At 47.0% G+C, this 22,167-nt stretch overlaps 1 protein-coding gene across 5 annotated transcripts in view; it reads right to left on the bottom strand.

The window, feature by feature from the left end:
* Positions 1 to 22,167, bottom strand: part of TRAPPC9 (trafficking protein particle complex subunit 9) — a 552,118-nt gene that overhangs the window by 364,681 nt on the left and 165,270 nt on the right. For all 5 annotated transcript variants that reach the window (XM_082364605.1, XM_082364607.1, XM_082364606.1 and 2 more), the window contains 4 exons: positions 20,242 to 20,368; positions 16,636 to 16,768; positions 14,430 to 14,593; positions 1,261 to 1,413 (listed from right to left, as the gene is read on the bottom strand). In XM_082364605.1, coding sequence (XP_082220731.1) covers positions 1,261 to 1,413; positions 14,430 to 14,593; positions 16,636 to 16,768; positions 20,242 to 20,368 — 577 coding nt within the window. The remainder of the gene's footprint in view (positions 1 to 1,260; positions 1,414 to 14,429; positions 14,594 to 16,635; positions 16,769 to 20,241; positions 20,369 to 22,167) is intronic.

The following is a 22,167-nucleotide window of genomic DNA, read 5'->3' as shown; positions in this document are numbered from 1 at the left end:
TTTCATAGGGCTGCTGTGAGGGTTCAGTGAGTTGATCTAGGCACACCTCTTAAATGTTAGCTGCTGTTATTACTACTGCCCAGGGGACAGACCTTGACTCATTCATCTCTGTTTTCCAAGAGCCTGGCCAAGTGCTTGTCTCTAATAAGAGGTGGTTAAATGTCTTGTAATGCCATAAATCTGTGACGGCGGTGGGGGGTGGGGGTGGGGAATATAACTAACACTTGTTGACCCCTTACCATGTTGCAGGTGAAGGGCAAATCCTCACAACAACTGTAGAAATGGGTATTACTGTCATCTTATCAGATTAAGGCACAGAGAAGTCAAAGTCACATAGTTGCTAAGTTCTAGTAACAGAATCCACTGACCGTCTCCAATAATACCCCTTGACTGAATGTGGCCCCCCAAATTCATATGTTGAAGCCCTAACCTCCACTGTGACTATAATTGAAGACAGGGCCCATGAGGAGGTAACAAAAGTTAAATGAGGCCACAGGGTGGGGGCTTAGTCTGATAAAACTGGTGCCCTTCTAAGAAGGGGAAGAGACACCAGGCTCGCTCTGCCGCGTGAGGACACAGTGAGAAGGCAGCTGTGTGCAAGCCAGGAAAGGGCCCTCACCAGAACGTGGCCATGCTGGCACCTTGATCTCAGACTTCCAGCCTCCACAACTATGAGAAAAGAAGTTTGTAATTGTAGCCACGCTGTCTGTGGTATTCTCTTGTGGCAGCCTGAGCTAACTAACACACCCCACGATGACTCCCAATGAAAGTATGAATGCATGCTGCATAATCGGACATAATTAATCTATGAAATCTTACCCCTAATCAGCTAGTCCTAATGTTATAACAAAAATAAATTCCCATTTTTCTCCACACTCCATTTCCTTATAGAAATCATTAGACTTTGAAGGAGAACTTCATAATCACAGCTAATTAGATGTCTAAGGGATCACAGCACTTATGCTTGAAGAAAAATGCAGTAATTCCTACATTCCACTAATTTAGGATGACCTCCTGGCAAATGAGCACAAAATAGTAAAGAGTGTGAATTAAGAAATCGTTCAACGGAAAAGTACTTTTATTACTTTCCCTGTGCACAGTAACTCACTCGTTAAGTACGTGCCCAGGAGAAGTCTCAAGCCGCTCGAGCTAATGAATGACAAGCACGTTACCGAGAGAGCAGCGGGGCTCGAGGCATGGGGATCGCTACCGTGTGACTTGGGACCACGATGTGCTGATTAAAACTGGGGAAGAACTTACCGTCACTGAGGTCTTGGAGGAGATTCTCCTGGCAAGAGAAATCCAGCTTCACTTTGATGCTGACGGTGAAAGTGGCCACCTTTCCAGGTTGCAAGGGAAACTGGGCAAGGGTTTCTTCTAGTTTCCAGCTCAGGAAGTCACCATATAATTTTTCTACAATGACAGTAATAAAGGTGATAATGAGGATGCAACTGAGGCAGCAGGAGACTTAGCTATCCCCCTAGAAAATTCGGATGCACCTTCAAAAGCAAAGAAAGATGCGAACCATTTAAAATGGGATGGATCAAAGTACCAGAGAATTCCAGAATCACGGCTGTTCCAAGGCCTGTGTCTATGAGCACTGCCCCCGTGGAGCGGCTTTCTCTCCCCGACAAGAGCCGTGCACTCTTGTTCTCATGAACAGAGTCAGAGCTCAACCAGTACTTTCTATGTTCTATCGCCTTAAAGAGAAACAGATCCATGTTTAGGGGGAGAGAGACCCTCTTCAGGTAACAGGAACACAAAATCAGAAAGGGCCTTTTGCGGGGCGGGGGGGCGTCCTTAGCTCTCCGTAGTCAGACGGCCTTGGGTTTGACGGCTTTTTGACTCTGACCACCTAGAGCTGGATGGGGAGTGATGATTTGTCCGTGTCAACATTTCTTCGTGTATGAAATGGGGGTGACAACTCCTACATCACAGGGCTGTTTTACAGATTAAACAGGGTGGTGTCTGTAAAGCACTGTATAGACTAAAGCTGAAATGTGCTGAGAGGAGGAAGGGGCCCAGGAAGGAGCCAGGGGGGCAGGGGGGGCACCGGTTGTGTCATCTGGAAACAGCTGTGTCACCTGTGTGGCTCCCCCTTCTGCCAGACGATCCCTGCTTCGTTACAGACTGGGAGGAGCGGGTGTTTAGGGCCTAGAATCAAGTCCAATATCAGCACTGCCTTGACATGTGGTGAAACCAGGAGGGCCTGGAACAACCTCACTGCAAGTTCTCCTCCTGACTCTGCTCCCGAGGATACGGTCCCCTGACAAACGACCCTCCGTATCCCGGGGACCAGACGCAGCTCCCGCTTAGCCCTGAGGGTGGGTTTCAGTTCCCTGCCAGCCAAGCACAGCCCCCTGTGGGAACCAGGGGGCACCCCACATCGTTGACACTACAAAGCCTGCCTCCCCGTGGCCTCTGGTTTCCCTCTGTCCCCTGCACGGCGGGCTGTGGTCCCATCCATCCAGCATCGGGCGCTACGTGTGTGTCCATCCTCCTGGCCCTGGGGCGGGAATCCCTCCACACCAGCGAGGTGAACGGGAGGACTTCCCGCTGTACTTCTCTGTCCCCTAATCCGCCTCGCTAATCCCCCCTCCTGCTGTCCCTCAGTCCCAGACAGGGGAGCAACCTGCTGCTGTTCCCACCTAAGGGTTACCTTACCACCTCCCTTTAAACAAACCGACTCTCTGTGCTAAATCCCCTCCATCAGAATAAGGCAACGGACACCTAGAGAGAGTAACCTGCCCATGGTCCAAAACTAGGGAAAAGTGCCGGAATTCTAGATCCAAATGATTCTAGAGCCATGACATTCACTTCCTGCATGAAGGCACATCAAGGTAGGGTTAAAAAATAAAGTCATCCTCTTGGGACCCAGAAATCAACACTGCAAGAGTCCAGTGGAAGACAGAGAGCTTGATCGAGGTTCATATTGAAGGAGAAAGACCTGTGAGGTTTGCTAACTGCAAGAAAACGAGGCCAAACTGTGCTGTAAACACAAAATAAGTTCATGTCTTCCTGTCCGGGGTGTGCTCCCTCCAGAACTGGCTGAGCTCCAATTAGAACACGTCTAATAGAGCACATTTATCCTCAGGGTATCCTTAAATAGGAACAGATCAGGGGTGGCGTCCTTGAAAGGTGTTTAGAAACCACATCACATTCATTTACTTACTTAGTTATTCATTGAACACCGAACCTCGAACATGCCAGACTCTTTCCACATGTGAGTCATCTCACTTAATCCTCACAGTAACCCAGCGGAGCTGTGGTCATTATCCCCCTTGGAAACCAAGGAAGTGCACGTCCTTGCTGGAGGTCATCCAGCTGGGAAGTAGAGGACCTGGCATACAATAGGTGCTCAATTAAGTGTCCGGTGCACAGTGGCATCACCGATTCCACTAGTTTATAGGGTGTTCAGATTTTTTAATAGACTGATGATATTACTATATTATTTCAGAATGATCTAAAAACAGATGGGCAGTTGGGAAAAGGATGATGGGACTGTTGAGAGTGCTGGTTCCTGGGAGGTAAGATTTAAGGACAACGTGAACGATTAATCACTGTAGGCCGGGATACTTGGGCACCTGACAGTAACCACAGATCCAGGGAAAACCTCTGGGAGAGACTGCTAATCAGACCAAGCCTGAAGATGAGGAGAGGCCAGGCAGGTTAAAGAGTAGTGGGACCCGTGGGGTTGACTCTGGACTTGGCCTGTATGTGTCTACACACCCTCCTGTGCGTGGGATGCATTTAATGGACGTTACAGTCAAAACTCCTCACATACACGCTGGTCTTGTCACCCTCCTCCTATAGAATGAATACTGTACGGAACACACAGATTCTAGATGTTTGCTGGCAATTATTGAGTATGTGGCAGGAGCCTCATCTGATTAAGTTTTACAAACTGACCTGACCTCTAGTTCTGCTGGATATATTACTCTCTGGGTATTTTGCCAGCATCCGACTCCACAACGGAAGTTACTGCCTTCCCTCCCAAAGCACTAATGGTACCAAAATCCTCTCGATGACCCAGTAACTCACATTCTATAAGTATGTGTGAACCAGGTTAATACATTCTTTGTCTTTATTTTCCAATCCCACAGATTAATTTGGGATAGAAGGGTATATGACATACCAGGCGACATGAAGCCAGGGCAGAAAACCGCTCGGGCCCTGCTTGCTGGAAGCCCAGATCCCAAAGCCCCAGGACTATAGCAGTGCGTGCTAACTTCTTTAAACAGCCTCTCCATCTGCCACAGCAGCTCTGGCCAACGTTTCTACGAAATGGCAATACCGGCCAAGATACTGAGGCCCCGCAAAGGCCCCCCTCCCAAAGCTTCTACTGGGCCACTTCTGAAACACAGGCACCAAGACGCAAGCACTCATTCAGCTCTGTTCCTGTGGACGGGCAGAAACTAGGTGAGGGCTCTCAGCACATCTTCTGCTGCACCAGCATACGTGGGTCCTGACAGGACTGAAATGCCTTGGGAAGAACAGTCCGGGTTCACCCCTGCCTTTCCTCCTCCCCTTCCCCACGTTCACCCGCTGTGCCCCTACTACCACCCACACATGCTGCCCCCTCTGCTGGCAGCGCCTGGCCCACTAACCCCGTGCGGCCGCTGCCACATCCTCCCAGCTCTCCTCTGCTTCTGTCCTCACCCAAATGTGCAGGCGGGATGTGGCATGAACACTGAAGGAGACATTGAAGAAACTGAGTCTTTTTTCCCCAAGACACTTCTACGCTTTGACCATGCTAAGAAGGAAAAAAAACCGCTTTTTTACAAGATTTATTTTTTAAGTTTTGCCCTGTATTGCCACAAAGTGTTTTTGTGTTCTGTTTTTTTTTAAGAATTACATAAAAATGCCATAACACAAGCAACTCGAAAAAAGACCAGGCCGAGAAAGTGAGAAAACTCGGCAGGGCGGGTAACTCTTACTGTTAACTCCTTCATGGGCCTTCAGCGGCCTCCTTACCGAGCCCCTTGGGTCCTGAGAATCGACCAGCTAACAGGTTCCCCTGGGTGGCCAGGGACAGAGGAGCCAGCAAGCTCCTCACTGTCAGAGCTGCCCATGGCCTCCCAGGCTGCTTCTCACCATCTCACCTCTTCTGGTTTCGTTCGCTGTGTGATGAGCAGGGTTTAATGCCAGAACACCCTTGCTCATCTGGGGGGGAGTTAAATTTCACCATTCCAGGAAAAATTTGAGAGCAAAGAGAAAGCTAAGATGGCTTCTGAACAGCTCAAGGAGAGATCAACCCAGGAAACGTGGACCCAGGCACCTGCCTGCCTCAGGCGGGGCGTGAGTTTGTGTATTTCAAGTCGGCCCTGCCCACGCTGAGGGCTGGCTTCCCAGCCCCCAAGACACTCCCCCGGGGCAGCGATCGCGAAGCAAAAGCAGCAGCTCATTTCCCCACTTAAAGGGAAGGGAACTTAGCAGGTACCCATCACCCACCACGTGCCAGGCACGGTGCTGGGCACCCCAGAGGCACTACCACTCCCTCTGGAATCACCAGATGAGAGCAGGGCTGGGCCAGGGGTGCCCAGGCTGCAGCGCTAACCCGCAGGCACTCAGCGGCCTGCTCAGGCAGCCACGCAGGGCTCACTAACGGCAAGGGGCTGCGAGCCAAACCACCCGGCTCCAAAACCCGTCTCTCAAGTCGCCGGCTGAAGAGAGGCCGTGCTACCACCTGCCCTGACAGAGGCAACAGCAGAGCAGCAGGAAAAGGGACAAGGGCAGCACGCAAGCCGTGTGGAACCGCGCTGGCTGCTCCCGCTACGCGCGCAGGCAAACGGCACGAAGAGACCTGGAAACCGCCACCCGACCCCCGCCCCCAGCCCCAGAAAAGGCCAGTAGCTAAATAAGGTTCAAAGTCCTGTGTTCAGTACCCCACTGCCTCCAAGCTTAGGGTCTACTCAGAAAGGGTGCTAGCTGCCCTGCTTATTTCTGTGTTAAGTTCCGTGGCTTAAGAGTGACACATTCAGACAACAGGCAAGTCCACTTGTGGGGAACAGCTTATTCATCTTCTGCAGCCAAACAACTAAGGTATTTATAACTAAGTAACGACACAGAGGAATTCACAGCGCACGGACTCTCCTCCAGCGGCAGCAGGACAGAGAGCCGAATAGCTTCACTGTCGGATTTAATATGTTTTTACGCCTCAGAAGTGGGCCTTTCTGGTTCTTTCCTTCATTACTGTGCTACAAAATGGAATGTCCAGAGGGGCTTTTCAAAATCCTATATAGTGATAAGCTATCAGGAATAACAAGATAAACATAAACCAAGAGAGTAGCATATGTCACTAATTCTCCCCCCTGTGGAATTTCGTTTCAGAAATAATAGTCATTATTTTAACGCTAGAGTTTAGTTTCATGCAGTCAAGTGAAACTGGTTATTTGACACTGACACCACCAGAGGAGTCGTTACTGCTGCTGACCTTCAACATCTGAGGACCTTTCATCTGTGCTTCTAATTGCAGAGACTTTGCCACAATGCTGATGAGAGCAGGAAGCAGTAGGGAATGGCACCTTAGTCAAAACACTTAGGACCTGTTCATTATACCCACATGGAGCCGTTGCTTTTTGTCAAAAAATTAAGCTGGAAGTATAAAGAAATGAAGGGATGTGTATATGTATTTATGTACACAGGTATGTGTATATTTGTGTTTGTACACACACTCACGGGTATCTCAGAAGATCTGTTGAAAAGCAAATGCAATAAATTCATCTCAATTTGGGTTTAATTATAATAAAATTTATGATTACTTAAGTAAAGGCAGAAGTCTGCCTCTTTTGACAACCTACAAATAAAGACGAGCTCACAAACGGACTGTAATTAGAATCACTCCATGACATGGGCAGATGATCCTTGTCCTGATGTGGTGGATTGTAAATGCTCAGCTCCAGGTCAGGAGCTTGTGATGGGGGAACACACGTGCCCCATAAGTGCCCAGATGGCAGCTCAGACCCCTGAGAGGCCCACAAAGGCCTGTGTGACTCTTAAGTGTTCCTGATCCCTACGATATACTGCAAATGCAAAAGGATTTTTTTTTCTTTTTTTTAAACATCTTTATTGGAGTATAATTGCTTTACAATGGTTTGTTAATTTCTGCTGTATAAAAAAGTGAATCAGCTATACATATACATATATCCCCATATCCCCTCTCTCTTACATCTCCCTCCCACCCTCCCTACCCCACCCCTCTAGGTGGACACAAAGCACTGAGCTGATCTCCCTGTGCTATGCGGCTGCTTCCCACTAGCTATCTGTTTTACATTTGGTAGTGTATATATGTCCATGCCACTCTCTCACTTCGTCCCAGCTTCCCCTTCCCCCTCCCCGTGTCCTCAAGTCCATTCCCTACGTCTGCATCTTTATTCCTGTCCTGCCCCTAGGTTCTTCAGAACCTTTTTTTCTTTTTATTCCATATATATGTGTTAGCATACGGTATTTGTTTTCCTCTTTCTGACTTACTTCACTCCGTGAGTCTGTAAGAGCAGGGATTAGAACAAGACAGGAAAGCAAGGAAGATGGAGGAGAAAAACACAACAGGGAGACAGCCTCATCCACCAGAGGGCAGACAGCAGAAGCAAGAAGAACTTCAATCCTGCAGCCTGTGGAACAAAAACCACATTCACAAAAAGATAGACAAGATGAAAAGGCAGAGGGCTATGTACCAGATGAAGGAACAAGATAAAACCCCAGAAAAACAACTAAATGAAGTGGAGATAGGCAACCTTCCAGAAAAACAATTCAGAATAATGATAGTGAAGATGATCCAGGACCTCGGAAAAAGAATGGAGGCAAAGATCGAGAAGATGCAAGAAATGTTTAACAAAGACCTAGAAGAATTAAAGAACAAACAGAGATGAACAATACAATAACTGAAATGAAAACTATACTAGAAGGAATCAATAGCAGAATAACTGAGGCAGAAGAACGGATAAGTGACCTGGAAGACAGAATGGTGGAATTCACTGTTACGGAACAGAATAAAGAAAAAGGAATGAAAAGAAATGAAGACAGCCTAAGAGACCTCTGGGACAACATTAAATGTAACAACATTCGCATTATAGGGGTCCCAGAAGAAGAAGAGAGAGAGAAAGGACCAGAGGAAATATTTGAAGAGATGATAGTCGAAAAGTTCCCTAACATGGGAAAGGAAATAGCCACCCAAGTCCAGGAAGCACAGAGAGTCCCATACAGGATGAACCCAAGGAGAAACACGCTGAGACACATAGTAATCAAATTGGCAAAAATTAAAGACAAAGAAAAATTATTGAAAGCAGCAAGGGAAAAACAATAAATAACATACAAGGGAACTCCCATAAGGTTAACAGCTGATTTCTCAGCAGAAACTCTACAAGCCAGAAGGGAGTGGCATGACATATTTAAAGTGATGAAAGGGAAGAACCTACAACCAAGATTACTCTACCCGGCAAGGACCTTATTCAGATTCGATGGAGAAATCAAAAGCTTTACAGACAAGCAAAAGCTAAGAGAATTCAGCACCACCAAACCAGCTCTACAACAAATGCTAAAGGAACTTCTCTAAATGGGAAACACAAGAGAAGAAAAGGACCTACAAAAACAAACCCAAAACAATTAAGAAAATGGTCATAGGAACATACATATTGATAATTACCTTAAACGTGAATGGATTAAATGCTCCAACCAAAAGACACAGGCTTGCTGAATGGATACAAAAACAAGACCCATATATATGCTGTCTACAAGAGACCCACTTCAGACCTAGGGACACATACAGACTGAAAGTGAGGGGATGGATAAAGATATTCCATGCAAATGGAAATCAAAAGAAAGCTGGAGTAGCAATACTCATATCAGATAAAATAGACTTTAAAATAAAGAATGTTACAAGAGACAAGGAAGGACACTACATAATGATCAAGGGATCAATCCAAGAAGAAGATATAACAATTATAAATATATATGCACCCAACATAGGAGCACCTCAATACATAAGGCAACTGCTAACAGCTATAAAAGAGGAAATTGACAGTAACACAATAATAGTGGGGGACTTTGACACCTCACTTACACCAATGGACAGATCATCCAAAATGAAAATGAATAAGGAAACACAAGCTTTAAATGACACAATAGACCAGATAGATTTAATTGATATTTATAGGACATTCCATCCAAAAACAGCAGATTACACTTTCTTCTCAAGTGCGCACAGAACATTCTCCAGGATAGATCACATCTTGGGTCACAAATCAAGCCTCAGTAAATTTAAGAAAATTGAAATCATATCAAGCATCTTTTCTGACCACAATGCTATGAGATTAGAAATGAATTACAGGGGAAAAAACGTAAAAAACACAAACACATGGAGGCTAAACAATACGTTACTAAATAACTGAGAGATCCCTGAAGAAATCAAAGAGGAAATCAGAAAATACCTAGAGACAAATGACAATGAAAACACGACAATCCAAAACCTATGGGATGCAGCAACAGCAATTCTAAGAGGGAAGTTTACAGCAATACAAGCCTACCTCGAGAAACAAGAAAAGTCTCAAACAATCTAACCTTACACCTAAAGGAACTAGAGAAAGAACAAACAAAACCCAAAGTTAGCAGAAGGAAAGAAATCATAAAGATCAGAGCAGAAATAAATGACATAGAAACAAAGAAAACAATAGCAAAGATCAGTAAAACAAAAACCTGGTTCTTTGAGAAGATAAACAAAATTGAAAAACCATTAGCCAGGCTCATCAAGAAAAAGAGGGAGAGGACTCAAATCAATAAAATTAGAAATGAAAAAGGAGAAGTTACAACAGACACTGCAGAAATACAAAGCATCCTAAGAGACTACTACCAGCAACTCTATGCCAATAAAATGGACAACCTGGAAGAAATGGACAAATTCTTAGAAAGGTACAACCTTCCAAGACTGAACCAGGAAGAAACAGAAAATATGAACAGACGGATCACAAGTAATGAAATTGAAACTGTGATTTAAAATCTTCCAACAAACAAAAGTCCAGGACCAGATGGCTTCACAGGTGAATTCTATCAAACATTTAGAGACGAGCTAACACCCACCCTTCTCAAACCCTTCCAAAAAACTGCAGAGGAAGGAACACTCCCAAACTCATTCTATGAGGCCACCATCACCCTGATACCAAAACCAGACAAGGATGTTACCAAAAAAGAAAATTACAGACCAATATTACTGATGAATATAGACACAAAAGTCCTCAACAAAATACTAGCAAACAGAATCCAACAACACAGTAAAAGGATCATCCACCACGATCAAGTGGGATTTATCCCAGGGATGCAAGGATTCTTCAATATATGCAAATCACTCCATGTGATACACCATATTAACAAATTGAAGAATAAAAACCATATGATCATCTCAACAGATGCAGAAAAAGCTTTTGACAAAATTCAACACCCATTTATGATAAAAACTCTCCAGGAAGTGGGCATAGAGGAAGCCTACCTCAACATAATAAAGGCCATATATGACAAACCCACAGCAAACATCTTTAAAAAAAAAAAAAACACAACAGGAAACTTTTCTTTATCTGAAGAAAAGGGGGTCAATCAGAGGGGAGTGAAGGCGTGACCAGAGACCTGCGAGGGCCCCCGACGGGGGGCAGGAACAGGAGAAGACGTGAGGCCCGCAGGCAGGCCTCCCACGCGGCCAAGGCCCCGGGCACGCAGACCACCTGCAGACAGAACACACGGAGAGCAGTCAGCATCCTCGGAGCAGGCAAGACGTGGGCACCTCGGGCTCAGGGTCGTCCTCAGCGCTCCCGTGACCTGCATTAACACGCCAGCCTCACAACAACCTGTGTGGTGGGGACTCGCGCCGGGTTCACTCAGCACCTCCTCTGTGACAAGCACTGTTCTTAGTTCCCAGGCCCCGGCGCTGCAGCAGGGAGGTAAACAGACCACCCCTACCCCAGAAAGACCTCTTACAGGTGTCGTGATTACTTATGAGAAGAAACTACCTGAAATACCACTCAGCTGGCACGTGGTGAGTGCTAGAAAGTAAAAGTTATTATTACTGCTGAGACATAAAATAACCCTAACAGCACTACAAAGAAAATAACACGGACCCTGGAGGAGGGAGTGCTTAATTCCCTGTGGAAGAGCTTCACAGGGAGCTCACTCACGTTCCCGGTTTAAGACATTTTCCCATCTTCACATTTATATTACATCATTTATTGATACTGACAGCTTTTTGGTACTGTAGAATATAAGTGACAGGAATTATTCCCTTTGTATATCTTGGAAGCAGATGGTTTATTTTCATTAATTTAATTCCACATGTAAATGTATGGCAGCTCGGGATGAGAATTAAAAAAGAATGACAGCTTTAATTTTTCACTTGCAAACGTGTTGTTTTGAATGGCCAGCCCGTGCTCTACATGATGGAACCAGCTGTGTGATCCCAGATACGTCATTTAACCTCTTCTGCCTTCACCTCCCTATCCATAGCGTGAGGGTAATAATGCTTGACCCCCTGCCCTCGAAGAGGCTAAATTGAGAGCTGGGCGAGAAGGTGACTGCTGACAGTGTTGCAAGGACCCAGCCCCGGAGGCTTCTCCAGGGATTCTGCCCGGTTCCCCCGAGCGTTTCCACCCTCCCGCATCGCTGCCAGTAAACGATGACCGAGGGCTGACCAGGTAAATACGGAGAGTGGCCACCTCTCAGGTTGGGCAGGGATTGGCTGGAAAGGGCCATGAGAGGATTTTCTGAGGTGATGAGAATGGTCTGTGATATATCTTGATATGGGTTTGGGTGAGACACATGTATTTGTCAAAACTTATCAAATGGTAACTTAAGGTTTGTGTATTTCACCCCATATACTTTTTACCAAAGAAAAGTAAACAAACTTTGAAGTCTAATTAATGATATGCATGCTAAAGTATTAATCGGTAAAATGCACAGAAATCTGCAACTTATTTTGAACGACACAAAAAAAACAAGATGGATCAATGGATGGATAGGAGGCTGGATAGCCAAACATTATAGAAGCTAGACGGTGGGTTTGCAGTGTTCGCTGTAAAATTCTCTCCACTCTTCTGTATGTTTGAATATTTTTATAATGAAAGGTTGGAGAGGCAGGGAATGGCTGATACAAAGAATAAGTTCCAGAAGAGTTCAAAAGCGTAAGAACAGCAAAGGTAGGGGAACGCGCTCGCTGCCTTTGAGAGACTCGCACCTGGCTGGAGGGAGACCAGAACACAAGCAATGACGACTCGGAGTGAAAGGGGCTCCTCAGAAGTCACCCGGGCCTCTGAGACAACAAAGGGGGGCCCCAGTCACCCAGTCTAGGAAGGCTTCCCAGAGTGACCACGGAGCAGAAACCCCAGGATACGTTAACTGCAGAAGAGGAGGCAAAGGCAGGAACAGAAGTTAGCAAGTCGGCTCCTAGTGAGAGGAGATGGTTTATCCTCAAGTTTAGAGAGACAGCACGAACGTCCAGGAAACTGAAACTAGTTCCTAACGGTCAACGTGACGAGAGTTTAAGGGGAGAGGTGGCTGAGGCTGAGGCTTGGGGCAGAGGCCAGGGATACGGGGCCTGGGGCGCAGGGACAGCAGGGGTTTCCAAAGAAGAACCCTGAGGATCTGTGCTTCGGAAAGAAGAAGCAAGTTTGTAATGAATAATGGACACGTGGTTACCGTTTGGGCTTATCTGAGAAAAGGAAGAGATATTTTCCAGTTGCTAAGCTGTGAAGGCAAGCTAAATCACAGGAGATGTGAAAATTTTTACCACCATGTACTCTGCAATTTTCTGTCATTCAATGTTAGTTCGCTTGTTCAAACATCAACCAACCCCTTTAACCATTTAATTAACTTCAGAATACCAGATGAAGGTATTGCATGTCAGGGAGGCAGTTTCTACCTAATCCATATGTGTTTGCTCCGGAAAATAGGAGGGAAAGGGAAGAAAGGATGCGATTAAGGTAGGATCATCAAAATTCCCCAAAGACTCAGAGACACAAAACGCAATGACCATAAAAGAAAAGAATGATTAGGTGAACCATACTAAAATGAAGAACTTCTGTTCATCCAAGGACATGGCTGAGAGAGTGTAAAGGCAGCCGGGTAGAGTAGGAGGGGATATTCGCACCACACAGTTCCAGCAAAGAACTTACACTCAGGATCAAAGACACCCTGCAAGTCAGGAGAGAGGGACAGACAGAGACAGAGAAAGAGACAGACACACAGAGACAGAGAGAAACAGAGACAGAGAGAAGGCAGAACACCCACTGGGAAAAAAAGGACAAAGGGCTGGTACGACAAAGGACCTGAGTATCCAAAACCACATGAAAGGTGTTCAACTTCGCTGGTCATCAGGGAAATGCAAATTAAACCCTGGCGTTAGAGCACTACACGCCACCTCCCTACCGTGGATAAAATGACTACGATGGCACAGAGCAGAGGGGACTTGGGGCAGCAGTCACTCTCACACGATGACTGTGTAACTGGATTTTGGAAAAGTAGTTCTGAAGCTGAATGCCTGTGGCCCCATGGCCCAGCATCCGATCCTGGAGACCCTCACGGAGATGGCGGCCTCGGCCCACCAGAGCCAGGAGCCCCGGGACAGCACCGTCCTCAGCAGCGCCCGGGAGCGCCCAAGCTCCCACTGGATGCCTGGCTCACCTCGCTCCTACGTCAAAAGCATGTAAACACCCCGAAATCCCACCAGCTTGCTCTCCCTGTTCTGTCTTTGTCTTTGGTCTCCCCAGACGGTATAATTTCTCTAACTTTATTAAATGACCTGATTTTATTTCCACTTACTACTCTCGATGCCCTCCCCCCCGACACACGCACAATATATCCCCCCTTTGATCAGTACCACTCACTAACCACAAACAGACCAGGTCCTCTGCCGCATGCTGCCTCACTTAATTCTTAGAACAACTTTTCATGGTTAAGGACCACCTCCCCTGCTTACCCAGGAGGAAGCTGAGGCATGTGAAGGACAAATAGCAAGTAAACAGTGAAGCCAAAGTTTAACACAGGTCTTATGACACCCAAGCTACGTGTGCCTTAGAACTAGGAAACAGCATCTGTCTTTAAGAGGGAGTGCACAGGCTCTAAGTGTTGAACCCACAGAAAACACTGGGCTGGATGGATGGATCCTAGATGGTAATGCCTCTGAACCTGCAAATGCTTCTCTTCATTCATTCATTCCAGGATACGCTTCCCGAGATCTGATCATTGTTAACAGCACAGGGGATACAAAGGTGCATCCTGTGCTCCATTATCTTCCTTTGCGTGTTCTTCACGCATGATTGGGACAAAAATTTCACAGTGGTGTCAAATTAAAAGTGGAAGAAATTTTTAGGCTTTCTGAACACTGGTTATCTGATGTGTCTCTTCTGCAAATAAAAAAGATAAACATTTCTGGGGTCAAACCTACTTAAATTCCCTACCTTTGGTGGTGAGAATTTTTGAGGTGACTTCCAGTTTCTCCAGTGGCTCCATCCCAATATTTTCCAGTTTCACAACAAGGTGCTGAGTTTCTCCGTTGTAAAGCTGGACTGACACGTTAGTGGATACTTCCTCCCCAGAGGAAGGTTGCAGTGAATGTGCAGACCTAAAATAATAGTAATAATTACAATAAATTTTAGAAACACAGAAAAAAACAAAGAAAACCAGCGGCATTTTAGAATTATTCACATCACCACACTTAAACACTTCAGAAACAGGGACTAGGGAGCCTTGGCTTTAACACGGAATCAGGACCCAGCGTCCAGGAACTCAAGGGCAAATTGCCACATCATGAGCGCTGTCTACATGCAGATGCGCCCTGGGTCACCGACCTCTCATCCGCGGGATCGCTCTCACTGGGCCTTACTTTCTCAAGCGTGTGTGAAGCAAAAAAAATTCTTAATGATTGGATTATGGTGAGGACAATAGTGAAACAATGAATTAATTCAAATGATCCATAAGCGTGCTGCTCTCTTTGAAAATTTTTTTAAATCTCATGCTCAGAAATGGCCTGGGAAAATCCACTGATATAAGAAGAAAACTTAAATGAACCATTCCAAATGATAACATGGGAAGTGGAGGAAAACAAAGAAAAATGAAAAGCACATACAACAGCCTCCACATCACAGGTAAAATCGACGAGCAATGCTGGCAGCTCCTGACGGGACCCAGGGCAGCTGGCGGGTCCTCGGCACTGGTCAGCTGGGGCGCTGGACCAGAGGCCCTGAGCCTCGCCTGACACTCCCTTGAGGCTCCAGCACTACAGCCCTGGTCTGAGGCTCCAGCCTGAGTCCTACTGACTGTCCCTCAATCCACAGTGCTCATTACCCTGGTGTCTCCTTCCCAACCCACAGGCAGCAAACCCACTTCCGGGCAAGGAGGGACCGGTGACCACAGGGAAAGGGCTCTAGAGGCACAGTGGGGACGAAAGCCAGCCAACAACGAGGGAGGTGCGTGTGCGGGAGGTGGGGTTAAAAAGTGCATCCAAACCACATTTTCCGAAAATAACAGCATAAAGAATCAACGTGAATTCCTTTGCATTTTATACCTTTAAAGTTGTTCAGGAGTCAAGAAATAAACTTTCTCTGTCAAGGAAGGAAAAGTGACTCCCGTCCTCACTATAAATGACTTCTTTCCACATTTTAACAGGTAGTCCTTCTCAAGTGAAAGCTGTTTGTAGTCAATTTGAATTTGCAGAGAAGGTGTTTAGGAAAACTAAAACACAGCCGACACAAATTACTCTGCCTCTCAAGCAAAGAGGATGCCAGCCCCTCCGGTACGGTGGGAAAAGGAGGAGGGAGAAAGCAGAGAAACATGCAGCCTGGCCGCAGGCCTGGCCCGGACACAGGCGCTGACTGTCCCAAAGCACAGCGTCCCACCCATCAGAGCCCCGAGCTGGGATGAGACGAGGCTGGCACTGAGAAGGGGCCCATTAAGTAAGTGACTGAGCTTTTGAAACATTTCAGAAAATACCAAGATACATTTTATAAAAACAGCCCAAAGGGTAAACATTAAAGCATTATTCATATGAGCAAAAACTGAGACAATCCCAAATTCCAAAAGCAAGGAAATGAATGGTGATGAGATTTTGAGATACCTTTATGATGTAATTTTTTAAGCAATTAAAATAGAAATTTTTAGCTTATGTTATATGTTTATGCAAGAAGTAATCTATGATAGTATATAAAATATAGTACGATCTCAACTATTCAAACATTTTTTTTAATGGATAAACAGTGGAAGGAAACACCAGAAGGCATTAATAGTAATTCACTCTGAGATTTCCCTTTCTTCTTTATGCTTTCCTATAATGCTAAAGGAAAAAAAGAAAAAAGACTATTTTTTAGAAGATAAGACTTTTTCCTAAATTCTCTAAAACCTCAACTGTTTCTCACCAAAATTACCATTCCAAAGCCTAATTTCACATTTTGTTCTGACCTTGGTAAGAAACACTTCAACTATATTCCAGCTTGCTGCAAGCAGAGCACACTGACTACTGGTGACCTCGAAGAAACCCTTCGCCTCTATTCTGGTCATAAGGATCACAGGTTAACTCAGACTCCTGGGGCCACCGGAGAAGGTGTACTGGACAGCACTCCTAGGTGCCCCTCTTGGCCGCAAGCAGACCCCGCGCGGCGCGTGCTCTACCTGGGCAGAGACGTGCTGATCTGCAGTCTGGGCAGAGCAGGGATGACTTCCACCGTGGAGCCGCTGGTCTTTAATCCCGGGAGGTTGTCCAGCAAACAGTCGCTAAAGACACCAAAGACCGTGGTGTGGTAACCTGGGGACAAAACGCAAAGCTTCACCATCTGAAAAGGCTTCATGAGACACCCACGCCTCAAGGCAGCCCCGGGGTGACAGGAACGCAGGGTCCCTTTCCGAGCTGAGTTGAGATTTAGGCCCCGTCGCCTGCCAGGCTCGCCCAGAGCTCCCACACTCAACCCCAAGACCCTCCGTTTCCTTGAGCAGAGGTGCCAGCAGCACCTGCGTGCCCACTTCACAAGGCTGGCTGCGTCCAAGCGACAGTGTATAAACTGTAAATCTCACAGAACTTAATAATGAGTGCCTCATCCTTCTATTAATTTGCTTTTCAAATTTATCCATCTCTAAAATGAAAGTGATAGCTTGTATTCCTTTCCAGGACATAATGTAATTTAATAAGTATTTGAAAAAAAAGATTCAAAATCTTCTGTTGAGAGATGAAAGTTCAAGAGTCAATTATCGTTTTTATAGCTGTTACGTGATATGGCAAGTCTGCTCAATGTGTACAAGTACTATAATATAAGATTAGCAAAAAAAAAAAAAAAAAAAAGATTAGCAAAATTTCCATGAAAAAAAAACCCTCCATGGGTTAGATAAGCACTTGAAATTGTTTAAGCAAAGCTTTAAAATGGCTTTTGAAATTTTGAGATAATTATTATAAACAACATTCACTGTGTAACAAAATCAAATAATACTCAATGGCTAAATGCCTAGGGTGACAATTTTTCTGCATTCATATTAAGTGGCTACACACTCAACAAGAAGCAAGCTGGCACCTGATACAGCCTCATCAAGGCTCCCCTTTACCTTCCGCCAGTTCCAACTGGCCCCTCAACTTAAAATAACTCCAGTTCACAGCACCCACATTTCCTTTTTTTTAAAGTATGTTCCTTCTAAGACTCCTTTAATTTAACTTGCGAACATTTTCCTCCCCAGAAACCCACAGCTGGCACAAAGCCCTGTCATACTGTTCTTTCTATGAAACCTGATAGGATGTGGCTTTGTCTACGAAGCAACCTTTGTTTCCAGTTTCTTAATTAAAATCAATCATTTTCCTTTCCTCGCCCATTGCTGAAGGTGACTGAAAATAAACTGAAAATCTGATGACAATCCTGTGTGTTATGTCCAGTGACACTTCACACATAAGGCTCCCCAAACAATGGACACCAACTAGTCTGTCCCAGGGACCTCTGTCACCGAGCTTCACTACTCACCCGTGGACATATTGGTCCTCGGCCGTGTGTCACTCTGAATCAAGCCTTTCGGTCCTGGCTACTTCCTTCTCATCTGTCTCCTCTGCTCTATTCCCAGCCGCAGCTGGGGTCCGATGTCTGACATCTTCTCCCTGGACTACGGCTGGAGCTTCCTAGTTGGTCTCCTTCCTCCTGTCCTGCCCGCCTCCAACCCGCTCTCCAACACAGCAGCCTGGAGTGGCTCTGAACCGCCCGTCAGACCATCTCTCTCCTCTCTTCAAATAACGCAGCAGCCCACACTGCCCTCAGCAAGACTTATGAGGCCCTCTGGGTCGGCCCTGTCTGCCTTCCCAGCCTCATCACTACACCCCTCTGCCTTAGACCAGTTAATTCTGAGCCCCCCTCCAGCTCCCTCTGCACCCTGTTCTCTCTTACCACCAGGTAAGTAAGAGCCTGGACCAGATGTTCTTCCTGCCTGGATCCCTCTTACTCCCCATCCCACTCATTCGGAGAACCCCTAGTTCGCCTCCAAACCTCAGGGTCACTTGTCAGGAGAAGCCCCCCTCCACCCACCTCCCGTTCTGGGTCGCCCCTCCCCCACTGCCCACAAGCCGGGGCCCGGCCCATCTCAGCACTGGCTGCCACGCACCCTCACCTAGGACGCTGCTGCCTCACCGCTCGACAGAGAGCACCTCTCCCAGTGAATGTCTGTTCTTTCAGCCACCAAACAGCTAAGACTACTACGTGCCAGGTGTGAGGATCCAGCCGGGCAAGACAGACGAGGCTGGCAAGGAAAAGGCCAACAAGCCACCGCGATCAGTGACGTGAAGGAGGGGCCCGATCCAGCAGAGGGAAGCTGAGGACGAGCTCCAGGGGGAAAGGAAGACTGGGCTAGGCACTGGAGAAGCACCAGGGCCACCACGTCTGGAGGCACACCAACAGCAGGAAAGCATGGCGTGTTTCCAGGACAGGAGCCGTATGAGCCGGCAGAGATGAGCAGGGCCCGCGCGTACAGGGCTCCGCAGCCAATGTAAGCGTGCAGCCCTGATGGAAAGCGCGTGGTGAAGGCGCTAAGACTTCCCGTCCACAGATGACAGGATCAGATCTGCCCTGTGCAAAGGTCACGTGGCTGCAATACGGAAAGAGTGAGGGCAGAAACACCAGTCCTGATGCTTCTGTGACAAACTCTAGAAGAGGGTCATGTTCTGCCAGACCAGAGCGGCTGTGCAGGTGGAGAGGGCGCTGATGACACGGTCAGTATTGTAGGGGGGAGCGAGGAGGAGACAGGAGCAGGGAAGGATGACTCCCAGTGCCCGGGCAGGGCAACTGGCCAGACGGCAATGCCCTCACTGGGACGGGACCACAGCGGGAAGGGCAGCTTGGGGGATGAGGTGACAGGCTCCAGTTGGGACATGCTGTATGTGACGTGCCCACGAGACAGCCAGGAAGATGGGTGGGAAGCGGCTGGATGTGCAGGTCCAGGAAAGGGGTCTGGACAGGAGACGTGGCCCTGGGAATCAGCAGCATGGAGTGGGACCTGAAGCCGGGAAAGTAGATGAGTCTGATGGGATTGCCGAGAGACAGCAGGTAGAGAAAGGAGGGGAGGAGAGAGGAAGGGTGGGAGGGGGTGGGGGAGGGAGGAGAGGCAAGGGGAAGCAGGAGGGTGGGAGGGAAGGACAGAGTTGGGGGCAGACTGAAGGGTCGGGCTGAAGAAGAAGTGTCTGCAGAAGACACTGCTCCAGAATGACAGGCAGGAGAGGCGGCAGAGATGCGAGGGTGACCAGGCGAGCGGACCCAGGAAGGAGGCGGGCAGCGGTGCCAAAGGCTGCTGAGCAGTGGAGTTGGACAAAATCTGAAATGTAGGCACCGGATTTAGCCGGAAAAATACTGCCAGCGGCCTCCGTGACAGCAGTTTTGGTGAGGTGATGGCTGGATGGGCAGGATGCGGTGGGTTAGAGAACCAGCACAGAGGTGGAAGAGTGGATTCAGCGTGTACAGACAGCTCTCTGAAGAGGTCTGCTCGGAAGGAGAGACAGTAGATGAGGCCACAGCGAGAGGAAATCGTGGGCTCGGGGTGCGGGGGGGGGCAGGGGGTTTTAACCGCAGTGGGAGAAACTTGGAGCGTGTTTGCAGGCTCCGGGGAAGACAGACAGGAGCACGGGGGGTGCCCTCCACATCCCGCACGCTCTACGTGGTTCGTGGCGTGTCCCACAGCACCGCCATCCATCCGTGACCTGTTAACGGGCGAAGATCAGAATGCCGGGCGGCACAGGAGCTAGCAGCCCCCGAACCTGCTTACCATTCACAGCAATCGTCCCCGTCGTCTGCGGGACCCCAACAAGCGTCACTGGGTAAAGACCAGACTCAGCCGGGAGGGAGAGCGCCGCAGGGAGAGATTCAAACTCCACTCCACTCGTGAGCAGCCCCTGGAGCAGGTGACAGAGGACGGCAATGAGCACGGCCCTAACCCAATCCCAAAGCCACCGCTCTTGGTCAGTCCCCGATCGGCCCCCAAGCATCATGCCCCGCCCACAGGAGAGCCCCGGGACTCTCAGAAGGAAAAGGCTCATTAGCGGCTCTTATAAAAGTCCACAGGGAATTGTAGAGACGTCCTCGTAGTGCGATGAACACAAAACTATCTCGAAATGGACAGCACTGTGGGTGCTTGAACAACAATTCCATCTTTAATATTAGCCCCGCTCGATGTATTTTTAATATTTGTTCTGCTTTCTTGTTTTACCAAGTTGGAATGTAAATAAAAAGAAAAAATAAAATATTTTATTTACAAACAAAATGAAAAACATGAAGTGTGGAAATAGATCGTCAGTTAATATCCTTCCACCAGTGCATCTGTGAATTATCAGTTCATTTCACTAAGCACCAGGCCCTATGCTTGACGGCGAACGACACAGGCTCCCTGGCCTCCAGGGGCTGCCCCGTGATTGCAGGACCTCTCAGCGCTCAGGACCTTCTCCTCAACACTGTAACAGAGGTCCCATCCAGCACAACAGCCAAGAGGAGAAAGAAAGGGCATGAAGACAATTATTCATACACACAAAAACTGTGGAAAACCCTGTGGAACCTACGAGGAAAACTGAACTAACAAGAGCACTTAGCCAAGTAACAAAGTCAGCATTAAAAAAGCAAAAGTATTTCTATAATCTAGCAATAAACAAAACATATTAGAAAATAAAATATTACAAATATCATTAACAAGAGGTCAAAAACATCCCCTATCTTGGAATAAGTCTAATGAGTGGTCTGTGAGATTCCCGCACTGAAATCTACAGAAGATGGCTGAGATACATTAAAGAAGACGTAAATGTAGGAGGGATCCTGGATTCTTCCCGGGGGGGGGCTGTTTTCTGCAGTGCTATGGTCGAAGCAATCCTGAAACTATCTTAGGTCTATCCCAGGAGCAAGCAGACGAGAAGCGTGCTAATGTTGCTGGGAGCCCAGGTTCTCACACTGGAGGGAAGGACGCCGATGCGGAATGGAGGAAGGCGAGAAGAACCCTACGGAGACTGACTAGAATTGGAGGGATGGCTGTGAAGTCAGAATGTATGAAGTCTGTATTTGGATTGTGTATATGCATGCCTAAGGGCACACGTATATGCATGTACATACACGTGCAGATGTATGCACGTAGGTACGTGTGTAAGCACGTGTCTATGTGTGCATGCATGCAGACTTTTCCTAACTCTGTCTACAGAAAGCACCCAGAAGCAAAGGCTCTCCAATAACAATGAGCACACCTGTGCCCAGAGTCTGAGCAAAAGCATGAAATGATCTAACCATGTGTGAAACAGATGTCGTGGCCAAGAATGGAAGCAGAGAAACCAATTAGATGGCTATTGTCTCCAGGCAAAATATATTGGCATTTGATTTCCTTTTAAAATAGCTAAAGCAAATACGGCCAACTGTGAGCATTTGCTAAATGTGAACGGTGGATATACAAGGGCTTATTATTCCCTGTTACATTTCATATGCCTGAAATATTCCATAATTTAATTTTTAAATTCTGAACATGATTTGTGGGCTATCTCCTAGTGGTAACTTATTTTATTCTTTGTTCTTCCTCATTTTTTATAAAAAGCACATATTACTTTTCAACCAGATATAAATGAAAGCTTCTTTTTAAGACTAAAAATATGTGTAAGAAAGAACAGCAGGCGTATGATACTTTAACCACTTTGGGGGAAATTCTCTAAACAACTATTATTCC

Source organism: Balaenoptera borealis (assembly GCF_965194805.1).
Source record: "Balaenoptera borealis genome assembly, chromosome: 17".
Taxonomy (NCBI): Eukaryota; Metazoa; Chordata; class Mammalia; order Artiodactyla; family Balaenopteridae; genus Balaenoptera; species Balaenoptera borealis.
This window is presented reverse-complemented; position numbering and strand designations above follow the sequence as displayed.